Raw genomic sequence first — 14,831 nt, forward strand, 5'->3', positions numbered from 1 at the left:
TAAACTATATCGTGAAATATCTCGATTCTCAAATATGTGTAAGTAAATGCATTTTGCACCATTATAGATTGTTAGTTGATCAATAATGGGTGATGGGCAAAGTAGCATAATAATGTTACCTAACTATGCATAAAAACCCGTCTTTAATGGGAGTCTCATAAACTCAGAAAAGCTTTTTACACTATGAAATTAATCTTACTTACATTCGTACGCACATCTGCACTTTGTTGTTTATGATGAGAAAATTTGCCAGAGAGCAGAATTCAGTCAGCAAGCGTGCAAACTGAACAAAACATTGGAGTTTCAGAGATGATTCATCTGAATGCCTCTGATTGGCAGCTGCATTCATAAGCTTATCGTGTATGATATCATGTATGATAAAAAAAAAAAAAAAAAAAAAAAAAAAAAAAACCCTTGTCTGGCTCTGCCCCAGTCAGCGAACGCAGATTTAAATTTAGCAGCTGATGATGTTTTACTTTTTTCCATTACTGCCACCCACAGAGACAAACTACGCATTGTACCCAGAACTGTTTTGTGTGATACGATTCCAAATTTAGGGGGGCCAGAGCAGGGTCCAAGCTTGTTGACACGGGGTCACTGGACCCCCTGTAGATTCGCCCCTGATATTTAATAATATGCATCAACATATTAAATAATTTAATTCCATGCATCGATCCATATCATATCTCTAACACCTAGTAGGTACACCCTTTCTGATCTTCTTCTGAAAGATGCATATTAATACCTTAAGGACCCTCACACACCTAAGCCAAATGCAAATCATCTATCAAGCATATAAAGAATGAAAGACAAAAGAGGAAAAACTAGTAAGGAGCTGGGGTACTTTTAATGTAAATAGCAGATAAACAATGACCATGGCACTACAGGGATTACAAGCTCATCACAAAATGAACCGCAAAGAACGCTTAAAAAAAATTAAAATACAAAAAGGGTAAGATCCATTTTTTATACATTTCCAAAGCGCTCAGCACGTTTTCTCTTTGCCTGAAAGAAAAAGAGAGGGTGGGGTAAGGAGAAGGCTTACATAGTGAGAAACAAGATTGTAACATGGTCAATACTGATATACAGGTGCTTCTCAATAAATTAGAATGTCGTGGAAAAGTTCATTTATTTCAGTAATTCAACTCAAATTGTGAAACTCATGTATTAAATAAATTCAATGCACACAGACTGAAGTAGTTTAAGTCTTTGGTTCTTTTAATTGTGATTTTGGCTCACATTTAACAAAAACGCAACAATTCACTCTCAACTAATTAGAATATGGTAACATGCCAATCAACTAAAAACACCTGCAAAGGTTTCCTGAGCGTTCAAACTGGTCTCTCAGTTTGGTTCACTAGGCTACATAATCATGGGAAAGACTGCTGATCTGACAGTTGTCCAGAAGACAATCATTGACACCCTTCACAAGGAGGGTAAGGCACAAAAATTCATTGCCAAAGAAGCTGGCTGTTGACAGAGTGCTGTATCCAAGCATGTTAACAGAAAGTTGAGTGGAACGAAAAAGTGTGGAAGAAAAAGATGCACAACCAACCAAGAGAACCGCAGCTTTATGAGGATTGTCAAGCAAAATTGATTCAAGAATCTGAGTGAACTTCACAAGGAACGGACTGAGGCTGGGGTCAAGGCATCAAGAGCCACCGCACACAGATGTGTCAAGGAATTTGGCTACAGTTGTCGTATTCCTCTTGTTAAGCCACTCCTGAACCACAGACAACGTCAGAGGCGTCTTACCTGGGCTAAGGAGAAGAAGTACTGGACTGTTGCCCAGTGGTCCAAAGTCCTCTTTTCAGATGAGAAAAAGTTTTGTATTTCATTTGGAAACCAAGGTCCTAGAGTCTGGAGGAAGGGTGGAGAAGCTCATAGCCCAAGTTGCTTGAAGTCCAGTGTTTAGTTTCCACAGTCCGTGATGATTTGGGGTGCAATGTTATCTGCTGGTGTTGGTCCATTGTGTTTTTTGAAAACCACTGAAAGTCACTGCATCCGTTTACCAAGATTTGTGGAGCACTTCATGCTTCCTTCTGCTGACCAGCTTTTTGAAGATGCTGATTTCATTTTCCAACAGGATTTGGCACCTGCCCACACTGCCAAAAGCACCAAAAGTTGGTTAAATGACCATGGTGTTGGTGTGCTTGACTGGCCAGCAAACTCACCAGACCTGAACCCCACAGAGAATCTATGGGGTATTGTCAAGAGGAAAATGAGAAACAACAGACCTAAAATTGCAGATGAGCTGAAGGCCACTGTCAAAGAAACCCGGGCTTCCATTCCACCTCAGCAGTGCCACAAACTGATCACCTCCATGCCATGCCGAATTGAGGCAGTAATTAAAGCAAAAGGAGCCCCTACCAAGTACTGACTACATGTACAGTAAATGAATATACTTTCCAGAAGGCCAACAATTCACAATTTTTTTTTTATTGGTCTTATAAAGTATTCTAATTTGTTGAATTGGTGGGTTTTTGTTAAATGTGAGCCAAAATCATCACAATTAAAAAAAAATAAAAAATTAAATTACTTCAGTCTGTGTGCATTTAATTTATTTAATACACAAGTTTCACAATTTGAGTTGAATTACTGAAATAAATGAACTTTTCCACGACATTCTAATTTATTGAGAAGCACTCGCTTGAGGTGTTGCCACGATTTACAGCGGATAAGATTCAGTTTTATTCTTCTGAAGTGACTGTGCCAACTTAAGGAAGATGTGGTTTAACATTATTAAAAATAAATAAATCCCTCCTGTCCTTTGTCGGAATCACACACTAAATTTAATCCGGAGACGATGGCAAAAATGTAGTCTTGCCACAAAGTGATGAAATTCAGACCATGAATGTATGGTAGGCAATGTCAGTCACCCCACAAAATTTTAATTGGTAGAATCAATTTCTTCCAACGAAGATAAGCTGATTTTGAGAACTATTAGAAATATTAGAACTCGAGGATGTAGCAAACTATGAATACAGTGTTTTCCAACACTTAACAAAGAAAAAAAAAAAAAATAAAAAAAACCAAATAAAAAAATAAAAAAAAACAAACCTAAACCATAAATAAATAAACGCATAAATACAAATATTTGGTACTCTTTTAGATGCTGGAGGAAAAAGAAAAACAAAATATTTAATTTCCTAAGAACAAAGATATTTGTACATAGTCATCATTAAAGTTGCAGATCCTTTATTACTTGGCATGTTTATGAAGCAAATAAGCTAAATAAATTTGAAGAGAAATCACACAAACTTATGCTTAAAAAGCCTGTGCACACGTGGACAAAATTGTTGGTACCCTTCTGTTAAAGAAACAAAAACCAACAATGGTCACTGAAATAACTTGAAACTGACAAAAGTAATAAAAAATTACTGAAAATGAACTAATGAAAATCAAACATTGCTGTTTAATTGTGGTTCAACAGAAGCATAAAAAAAAATAATAAAAAAAAACACAAATAAAACTGGCCTGGACAAAAATGATGGAACCCCAAGGCAAGGCTGAAAATAATTTGACCATAGGGACATATAAAACTAAAGTGTGTCCTGTAATTAGCATCACAGGTGTCTTCAGTCAGTCTGCCTATTTAAAGGGTGAAAAGTAGTCACTGTGTTGTTTGGTATCATGGTGTATACCATACTGAACATGGACCAAAGAAAGCCAAGGAGAGAGTTGTCTCAGGAGATCAGAAAGAAAATTATAGACAAGCATGTTAAAGGTAAAGGCTATAAGACCATCTCCAATCAGCTTGATGTTCTTGTGACTACAGTTGCACATTTTATGCAGAAGTTTAAGGTACACAGGACTGTAGCCAACCTCCCTGGATGTGGTCGCAAGAGACTAATTGATGACAAATTGAAGAGATGGATAATATGAATTTTAAGCAAGGAGCCCAGAACAACTTCCAGAGATTAGAGGTGAATTTCAAAGTCAAGGTACATCGGTGTCAGATCACACCATCCGTCGCTATTTGAGCCAAAGTGGACTAAATGGAAGACGACTGAGGATGACTCCACCGTTGAAAGCAAATCATAAAAAAGCGAGACTGGAATTTGCCAAAATGCATATTGACAAGCCACAGACTTCTGGGAGAATGTCCTTTGGACAGATGAGACAAAACTGGAGCTTTTTGCCAAGTCATATCAGCTCTATGATCACAGACGCAAAAAGAAGCGTACAAAGAAAAGAACACTGTACCTACTGTGAAACATGGAGGAAGCTTGGTTATGTTCAGGGGCTGCTTTGCTGCATCTGGCACTGGGTGTCTTGAATCTGTGCAGGGTACAATGAAATCTCAAGACTATCAAGGCATTCAGGAGTGAAGTGTGCTGCCCAGTGTCAGAAAGCTTGGTCTCAGCCACAGGTCATGGGTTCTCCAACAGGATAAAGACCCAAAACACACAGCTAAAAATAACCAAGAATGTCTAAAAACAAAATATCGGACTATTCTGAAGTGGCCTTCTATGAGCCCTGATCTAAATCCTATTGAACATCTGTGGAAACAGCTGAAACATGCAGTCTGGAGAAGGCATCCTTCAAACCTGAGACAGCTGGAGCAGTTTGCTCATGAGGAATGGGTCAAAATACCTGTCGACAGGTGCAGAAGTCTCATTGAGAGTTACAGAAATTGCTTGATTGCAGTGATTGCCTCAAAAGGTTGTGCAACAAAATATTAAGTTAAGGGTACCATCATTTTTGTCCAGGCCAGTTTCATTATTATTATTTTTTTTTGATGCTTCTGTTGAACCACAAAATTCAAAAGCAATGTCTTATTTTCATTAGTTAATTTTCATTTATTATTACTTTTGTCAGTTTTAAGTTACTCCAGTGACAATTAGGTTTTTTTTTTTCTTTAATGGAAGGGTACCAACAATTTTGTCCATGTGTCCATCTTCTTGTGCAATTTATTTTTCCAGTAACATTGTTAACTGTTATATAAAAAATACTTGTATATTGGTAGCACTTTAATAACATCATTCTTTTGAATTAAAGTTATTAAAGATATTATGAAATCGCAAATCAGCTATTATTGTCTGTGCACCCTCCCGTTTTCCATGCTCAACCTTGCAAAGACTAAACTGCTTTAACATCCAACCTGAGAAAATCTAAATCTACTTAATCAGTAAATCAAAAACAACCCTCAAAAGACACTTAATATTTTGATGACATCTAGCACTGCCCTAAATGAGTCATTTCATCTACCTATCGGTTCTCGTGAGTCAAGCAAGCACGTTTGAGCTTCTGTTTATCTTATTTGATGTGATCTACATATGTTCAATAGGACTTAACTAATATATTTACAAGAATAAATGAGATGTGTCAACTGTATATAGATGGCTATATGCAATGAAGAAAAAAAAAAAAAAAAAAAAAAAAAAAAAACTCAGATGAGGATGAAATGAGAATGGTCAACTTGCTTCTCCTGTGTTCAGAAAAGAAAACCGTCATTTCAAAAAGCCAAAACTTGTTTATCTTCCGAACACAGATACTTAGTGTTTTTTTCTCAGCTTCTGTCCATCTATTGAAAATCTATGTAATCAACATTTTCAAACTTCAAAAAACACAAAGCTATTGTAAAATTAATGGATATGAATAGCAGTTTAATCAGTCTCCTGAAGAGACACAATCATTTTATATGATGTAACAGACATTTATTCACATATAAACATTGTTCATCACACATACATTTAATAAACCTTTTTAGACCATTTTATCAGCACAACCCATACCTCTGTATCATTGGCTCCAGAAGATGCTGCACTTGTGACAATGCCAAATCTCTCCTTCCTCTTCTTAAGCTTTTCATCATCCTCAATCTGTGAACACAATAAATAGGCAACAAAACATTAAAATAGCTCATTTCCTAATGTTAGCTTTGTACATTACTTGTCATTTGTAAGCTTTTTTTGAAATATGAAAAAAGGTACCTTTTTAGAAACTGAAGAGACATTCAAGCCAAAACGTTCTGCTCTCTTTTTTAATACCTCAACGTCAACCTAAAAGAGAGCGGCACGTTTAACAGTGGTTTTTCAGAGATTAAGTTATTTCATATTTCAATTTCCAAGTCCCCACCAAAATGTGCAACCAAATTACTCACATTAATTTTGGCTGAAGTTCCTAAAAAAACAAAAAACAAAATACAACACATCAATGGATGGAATTTTTCATTAATTAGGCACTGTACAGGGTTTGTACAAATTTTCACCAATAAATTATGTTCCATTATTTTATAAGTACACATGTAAAATATGAAGACAAATCTATATTCAAATTTATCATAGCACGTTAGCTAAAATGAATGACTATTAATGCTTATTTGCTTCCTATTTGTTTTAATAAGTACAAGCTACAACTGTGCCAGAGGTTACTCCATGCAGAGAACATATAATATTCAGTGATGGGATGATTTATTTAACCAATATTTTCAAATAAACTCAGGACCTTTCATATAGGAAACGGTTTAGGTTTAACAGTAGTATTCAGGTAGAGAAATATACAGAAATTGAACAAACTGTAAATTAAATACAGATTAATCATTAAAATTAAAGTTAAAAATGTTTAGCCAAGAGCAGTGATTGACCTATTTTTTGTCTTTTGTTGTTTGATTAACATGAGACTGCACAGCTTTATTAAATGCATCATGAATTGAGAAATCGACTTTTACTTGAGCTTTTGATATACAAGAGGTCTTCGTACTAAAACAATATCCTGCAAGTTTCAGAACTGAAAACAATCTTGTGAGTGAAATAAAAGCTTTTGACACCAGGCCCAGTGAACGCCAGATCCTCGAATGTGCCTATATGTTAAACATAGGGCTTTACTTTAAATCGCATGCGTTTATCATGCGCATCTCATAAATAAAGCCGGTTCTGTGATTAGTAGTAAATCTCCATCATGTGCTTTCAAATGGAGCAGCATTTACTACACAGAGCTGTTGATCACTGACAAGCTACGCAATATCACATTCATAATCGAAGGCGATTCATCGGCGGTTATGAACGCGATATTGCGTAGCTATTAAAATATATAATTAAATGTGTAGAGCTGAAACAACTAATCGATTTAATCGATTAAAATCGATTATTAAAATAGTTGTCAACTAATTTAGTAATCGATTCGTTGCTAAATAATTTTTTATTTGCTGTAAGCGGCTCATTTCGTGCATATTTAAAAATCTGCGGTGACCAAAGTGTGGCAGTAATGAGCCACCGGAGGTTTTACTCAGCCAGTACAGCAGGAGAAAGCAGCGAATAGCCAATAGCTGGCCTCGTTTTATGTCACGTGCTTCCCGCACAGCGTCTCTGCAGCATTCAGCGTGATGGGTGAGGCAGGCGGCAGTGGAGTAAGCTCGAGAAAGAAAAAGAAAAAAAAGCGGAAGATAAAACTAATCGAACGAAGTCATCCAAAGTGTGGGGAGCACTTTACTTTGAGCCTTCAAAAAAGAAGAGTAACCTGTAAACTGCGGCAGGAAACATATCCTCTAAAAAGAGAGCAAGCCTACTGTTAAACCCTGAACATTTGGACATGATGTTGACCTTTTTGCACTGCAATGCAAAGTTTTTCTCAAATATAATGAGTGAATAGTGTTCTGCCTCATTCCCACAGGTTAGTCGAATTCCTGTCAGTTCAGGCATAAGCTGTTTTGTTTAAATTTTATCCCTTTATTAAATTTTTGAATTTTGCACTGTTATAAGGACCACTACATATTTAAATCCGATGAAAATCACAGTGTGCAAAGACTTTTATTTGTGTAGATTCTGCAGTACAATGTTCTTTGCAAATGTTTAGTCGTAAAAAGCTGATAACATTGCTTTTTAACAATTAAACATTTAAAGCTTTGTCGTTTACCAGTTCATAATTCAGTCTTGCAGCCTAATTTGACTGAATGAGAGAGGTTAATGTTTAAATGTATTTGAAATGCACTTTTTTCTAAGTATTCACTGCTCTTTTTCACACAGCAGGTTTTTTGTGTGTCCAATTTTTTTTCTGGACAACCTTCTGATGGTTTTTACTTTAAATTTTATTTTAAAATGTGAGTTCCATTCAGGTTTCATGCCATTGGCACTTTGTTCGAAGGATTGTTTACAATTTCACAGCATAAGCTATAAAGCTGTTTCCCAGGTATAAGCTGTGTGTTTACAGGAAAAAAAAAATAATAAAATGCAATTTACTGCAATTTTATTCTGTTTTATTTCTTATTCTTCGTGAAAATATGTTCTGATAGATTCCTTAATAAGCTTTGTTCGGGATGTTAAACTACTTTAGGAGCCCTAAGGACTGCCATGGTGAAAACATTACTTGAAACCTCTTTGTGAAATTTGCTAGAGTATGTATGGGTCAGTGTTTTGATTGCAGAAGAGTTTGACAAAGAATAACCAACACATAATAAAAACACAACTCCAGGTATGTTTTTGATGAGGATATGACAATGCAAAATGGTTAAAAATCTCTAAAAAAGTCTATGTTGAATGATAAAGACCCTTTGTTAATAATTTAACTTGGGGAAAAAAAATGGGCAAAAAACTAAAATATAATTACATAAACCGATTCATCGATTAATCGTAAAAAGAATCGACCGATTAATCGATTATCAAAATAATCGTTAGTTGCAGCCCTAGCTCTGTGTATTAAATTCCACTCCATGAGGTCGAGCCAACAGACAAAACTGACTGTGTTTATAAGAATACTCGCAAGGACGGACATTTTGACAATTTTGGGTGTATTTGGCCGCTTAATAATAAGTTGTGGAAAAATAAGGGTACTCGCGAGGTGTTTTTTTTCCAAAAGTTTCTGGGTTTATTAATATATTACAAAACTTTTCCAGGCCTGGAAATTGGTGTTTTTAAAATTCCATGACTTTTCCAGGTTTTTCACGATCGTACGAACCCTGACTGTAGCTTGCAGCCTCAACTTTAAAGATAGACTGGGTTCCACAATATACTAGTGGTCACACAGACAACAACTAACTCACTGCACACACCAAACACAGAGCAAGCACTGATGTCCAAATTCAAATGACTGACTTGCGTATGTACCAGTTTTAAGTAAATAGTTTATTAAAAGACTGAAATTAACAAATTCGAAGACATTATCAGACTAAACCTAAAACAACTGACTCACTGAGTCATTCATTACAGTTGGTCATGACCGAAAGTCAACACAAAGGAAATTAGATCAAAACACTGTAATTAGTGATTGGTTGTTCAAATGTTACAGTATGTCATGTCTTTTATTTTAAAGTAATTGTATGATGCTATTTTAAAGGGTAATGTATAAAAAGCACAACCAATGTGTGGAAATATAATAAAATATGTGGCACAACACAAAATAAACAAATGAAAATAACCAATAGCAGTAGTATTTTAACAAAAGGAATTTTGAAAACAGTTTTGAGATGCACTGTATTAAATTGTCAACTCACCTTTGGATGATACAGCTTCAGGTTCTTGCAGACCAAACCTAATGAAACAGACAATAGATGTCTCAAAAAATGCATGCAATAATCTACTGCATTATAATTAAGAGATGATAGCGATGTATATTTTCACATGTCCACTTTCCCCATTTTACAGTTATCAGTCTGTTTTTTCTCTAGAATGCATGTAAAATGTACTATTGTTGTCAATTTTTATTTCTGATTTAAAGTGTTTTGATTTTTCTTTTCCCATTCAAATAGATAAGTGTGAGAGTTTTATTTATTTTTACATATTGCTACACAAAGCACAGGCCTATGTGCACTGGTGTGGCTCAAATGTCTTACATAAGACCATTGCACAGTCCAAACACTTCAACCAAAAGAAATTCTCAAGACTTCATCAGTCTTAAACCATCTTTTAATGACATTAAAAAAAAATAATAATAATTTTTCTCTCAAACAAACAAACCTTGCTGCTCGTGCTGCCTTTTTGGTGTCAGCACTTGGTGGAATATTGAAGCGTTCTGCTCTTTTCTGAAGCCTCTGCAATGAAAATAATAATAATAATTTTTCACTTCTTTTATGGCAAAAAGAATATAGCATAGGATTTAATGATATAAATAATACACATCTGTTAAAGGTGTAGTGTAAAATATAGGCCAGCATTATACTGTACAAAAAGCACTGCCGTCACAGTAAATTTTCACTATAACAGTAGTCAAACTACACATTTCTATGACAAATAATTATTCAAGGTGATATGATAATGACATTATAATATCAGTAACTCATTTCATCTCTATTTTCAAATGATAATCTCTCAATTCCAGCCCTACTGGTGCAAAACACCTGTTTGTGCCACCTGGCCATGATTTCACAAACAAGTTTCACAAAAGTTTAATAGTGGCAAAGTAGAACCAAGGGCTGTTGAATGTAAACTCGGTCACACAGTAAGAATCTTTAAAAAAAAAAAAATACAGTTTGTCATGCGTGCCAAATGTGGTTTGACTACTACTCTGTGGTTTCAGTAAAGATCATTACCTCACCAACTGTAGCAGGAGGGTTTATCTTGACCAGTTTTTTCTCAGTCTCCCTGAAATCAAGAGCACAGTGAACAGACAAACCCATTTCCAATCACTAATTCTCAAACAAATCTAGTACTATAGTGTGGCATTATTTTTTTATTTGCCATGTGCAAAGTATGCTGATGTATAAGTGAAGGGGGAATGACATACTCTTCAGGAGGAGTAAACTCTTGCTTCTGGGAATCGGTCTCTTCTTTGGCAAAGGCCTCCTAAAACACATGCAAAGTATGTTACATTGAGCAAATCAAACAATGACTGTCATTCTATCTGGAGTCCGACACACATTTGTCTGTTTACACCTAATAAAATTAATTCATTTACAGTACTAAAATCCATCTCAGGTGATCTGATCAGTCCAAGACATTTTGTAATTGGATTAATTAAACCACAAAAAGAGACAGTCAGAGATGTGACCACATTGCTTTGAAAGGTAAACTTGATTTTTTTTTTTTTTTAACTGTTTATATGACCATGTTAGAGCAATAAAAGTATCATAAATTTTTTGAAAACATACAGGATGTGCTCAAAAAAAGTTAAATGTAATAAACAGGGGAAAAGAACTCAATGGGGCACTCAAAAACCTTGAATCTGACTATTTTCTTAACCATATTCAAAATCATTTATGTTCTGAACACAACCACTGGGCAATAAGCAGGCACATGTTCAGAATACATGTAATGCACGCATATGAACTGCATAGCAATGTTAGGGTTAATATAAACAGAACTTTCAGAATCTGAAATCGGATCCATTCCAAACAGATTGGGGTTATTATTAACATGCATTATACACTGACATAGCGAGCAATTCATATATTTCCAAAACCAGAGACCCTTCCCATCGAAATTGGTTCATGTCCACTTGTGATCAGATCAGATCAGATCTTAATACCAGGCATAAACTAGTCAAACATTATGGACTACACACACAATGCATTTCATTTTTTTATGAAAAAAAAACAAAAACAAACCCTTGCTACATGTAGTGTGTTAGCTAACTGAGACTTGTTATAGCACTTGCATATCATTGCTCTCGCTGATTTTGATTGCTTCCATTGTCCTTGTAAGTCGCTTTGGATAAAAGCATCTGCTAAATGACTAAATGTATAAAATAACACTCTAGCTACTACACTCAGTGTGCATCTGTTTTAACTTTTGCCCTGAAAATTCCCATGGAAACACATTACATCTGGGAAAACTTACCTCAACATATTCTTCCAGAACTTCCTCTTCATTCACTTCTTCTAAAAACACATTTTAAAAAGTTAAACAGACATTATAACGGTTTCAGAATATAACATTTATCCTGCTAGGATGCTCAAAATGATTTGTATTCACATTAAAGGAATAGTTAAGCCAAAAATGAAAATTCAGTCATCATTTACTCATACTTATGTTGTTCCAAACCTGTATGAGTTTCTTCTGTTGAATACAAAAGAAGAACGTGAGTAATCAAACAGTTGCTGGTACTTTTCCATATTTCCATAGTATGAAAAAAATACTATGGAAGTCATTGGTGACCAAGAACTTTTATCCTCACCAACTTTCTTCAAAATATGGTCTTTTGTGTTCCACAGAAGAAATTAATATGGGTTTGAAACAACATGAGGGTGAGTAAATGACATCAAAACTTTCATTTGTGGGTGAACTACCTCTTTAAGAGAAAAACAGAGTAGATGGACATTAAATAGGTGCAGTATTACGCCTATCTTTGAGATATCTAAAGAACACAATTATAATGTGAAACTGGTAAAGGAAAAAAAAATAACATTTTATTTATAAAATGTTACATAAAGTAACAAAGTAAAAGTATACATAAAGTAAAATACATAAAAAGGGTGAAATTTATTGTATTAGCAAATGCATACCATGCTCTTCCAGGTAGGCCTGCAGCCGGGCAATAAGATCAGCTTTATTTCCTTTGGCATCCAGCCCACGAGCAGTACATTCCTGCTTCAGCTCAGCCAACTGTGGAGATTATATTAGTTTTAATGACTGGTGCTACATTAATCAATAACAAATCACATACCTGCTGTGTGAAACCTAGTCAGGGCCAAAAATATTGGCACCCTTGGTAAATATGATCAAAAAAAACTGTGAAAATTATTCTGCATTGTTAACCTTTTGGTCTTTTATTTACAAAAATTCACAAAATGTATCCTTTCATTGGATAAGAAGAATTTAAAATGGGGGGAAATATCATTATGAAATTAATGTTTTTTTTTCTCAAATACTCGTTGGGGTCAATCTAAAGGGTCTGGAGTGATTCTGGGTGAAGGAATGGTCTCTGATCTCTTGTCAGGTGTTCTCTAACCTCATCAGGCATTATAGGAGAAAATTTAGAGCTGTTAAACAGGCAAATGTAGGTTTAAAAAAAGTATTGAATAAAAGGGTGCCATTAATTGTGGCCAATGTGTATTAGAGAAAAACATTTATTTCATAAGGATATTTCCCCCCATTTTAAATTCTTATTATCCAATGAAAGGATACATTTTTTTTTGTTAATTTTTTTAAATAAAAGACCAAAAGGATTAACAATGCAGATGAATTTTCACAGCCTTTTTTGATCATATTTACCAAGGGTGCCAATATTTTTGGCCACGACTGTAGGTTTTGTCAGTCCACAAAGTTGGCATCGGAAAAAAACGTGACTTCTTCTAAATAACTGACTTCTAACAAAAAAATTCTTGTATCTTAATCTAGGTCGATGTGTGGTTTAAAACGTTGCTTACTTAAACCGCTCTAGATTTTCATACCTCTACGCCCCAAAGATGCGGTTAATTAGCTCTAGGTTTTTTTGTAGAAGTTTGTTCTTATCTAGGTCAATGTGTTTTTTTTTTTTTTTTAAAACGTATGCCTTACTAGATTTTAATCTAGATTTTTCATACCTCTACGCCCCAAAGATGCGGTTTATGAAGGCAGCTAACTAGGTGTTGATGGACTATGATGGACAAAGTAAGTAACTAATTGTTTTAGATAGACGTCGGTTGTTACAACCCACTTTTTGGGCACTTGTAGGAGAAAAACACGTGCTGGTTGGGTTTTATTTTTAGAGTGAACTGTTGTAGTTGATAAACAGCTGGAAGAGTAGAACCAGAACGTAGTGCCTGCGTGGTGAGGAACAAAGTAAAAGTCGCATTTTAGAAGTCTCTGAAAGACTAAACTAGAATGCTTTTTAAATAAACAGGTAACTTATTTTTTCAGCGAGGAACGAAAGGTACACGGCTCAATAAAGTAAAAACGTTGTCTGTCTATAGGAAGCGGACTCGATTGTCTGAGAAACAAGTGCTGAATGAACCTTGAAACGTTAACTTAAATATATTACACCTTCGTTTTTCTTTTACACCTCTGGTTGAACCACATCAAAAAACCAAATAAAAACACACTAACATATTACGGTTTAATCATCATAAGCCAACGTTGCACAGCTAAGAACAGCTCGCTGTTACAACCACATCCAAAAACTAAATAGAAACATACTAACAAACATTCATAGATACGTTCTTTGCACTTCGTTTCTTACCTTGAGTTTATGCAATTCCACGACTTCCGCCATTTTCGTGAAGAGGTTTGTATTTTGAAATCTGCCTCATTCCGGGTTTAAAGTCTTTAGGGCCGATTTTGTGCTGCAGCGCCACCGGTCAGTCAGGAGACTGGGACAAACGTAACAGTTAAGATTGTTCCTTAATGCATCCATTGATAGGCTACTAAATATTGTAGAAACGTAATTTTCTGTAAAGTTGCTTTGCAACGATCTGTATCGTAAAAAGGGCTGTACAAATGAACTTGAACTGAACATCTGTTCCATCTTTATTTGACCCTCTAACTCTAGCACTTTCTATTCTATTTTAATTCTACTTAATCTTTCTTTTTATTTAAAAAAACTAGCTTTCATTTTTTTTCTCTATTCTATCTACTTGTTTTTCTTTGTGTGTGTTTGTGTGTATATATATATGCATATTATATAAAACCTCGCTACGTGTACTGCGTAATAGGCTTGTTCGAGATGCTTTTTTATTGCAGTTTTTAGAACGCAGAATATAAGGCAATAACATTAAAACTGAATTAAAACAAATGCTTTGAAAAAGAATAAGAAAAGCAATAAAAAAAAACATCTGTAAACAAATACAAATAATTACAAATTATTCAAAGAATAGATTTAAGGCTTTAAAGTTACTTACAGTTTTTCTTTTAAGGTATACTGGTAAGTGACCTATTTTTATTTTGAAATGAGTAAAATTAGTTTTTTTCACTGCCCATTTACATTTGTGAATAAACAATTTTCCATATATGATGAGCAAATTCACAATATACCAAATTGTG

The 14,831-nt window shown here is 34.8% G+C and overlaps 1 protein-coding gene across 3 annotated transcripts; it reads right to left on the reverse strand.

The window, feature by feature from the left end:
• Window positions 1-828: 828 nt before the first annotated feature.
• Window positions 829-14,162, reverse strand: LOC109084128 (SAP domain containing ribonucleoprotein). Of its 3 annotated transcripts, none has more exons than XM_042765942.1 (12): window positions 14,032-14,162; window positions 12,377-12,476; window positions 11,712-11,749; window positions 10,660-10,718; window positions 10,466-10,517; window positions 9,894-9,967; window positions 9,431-9,468; window positions 6,107-6,126; window positions 5,937-6,005; window positions 5,739-5,825; window positions 4,211-4,281; window positions 829-1,005 (listed from the first exon to the last, which is right to left on the reverse strand). In XM_042765942.1, exons 1-11 carry the CDS (start codon window positions 14,062-14,064, stop codon window positions 4,240-4,242), a joined length of 612 nt encoding a protein of 203 aa, XP_042621876.1. In that variant the 5' UTR covers window positions 14,065-14,162; the 3' UTR covers window positions 829-1,005; window positions 4,211-4,239. The 3 variants fall into 3 exon arrangements, with proteins under 3 accessions (XP_042621876.1, XP_042621874.1, XP_018954370.1); XM_042765940.1 differs by having other exon boundaries at window positions 11,712-11,752; XM_019098825.2 differs by lacking the exon at window positions 4,211-4,281 and having other exon boundaries at window positions 11,712-11,752.
• Between the last annotated feature and the right edge of the window lie 669 nt (window positions 14,163-14,831).

Source organism: Cyprinus carpio, chromosome A11, assembly GCF_018340385.1.
Source record: "Cyprinus carpio isolate SPL01 chromosome A11, ASM1834038v1, whole genome shotgun sequence".
Taxonomy (NCBI): domain Eukaryota; kingdom Metazoa; phylum Chordata; class Actinopteri; order Cypriniformes; family Cyprinidae; genus Cyprinus; species Cyprinus carpio.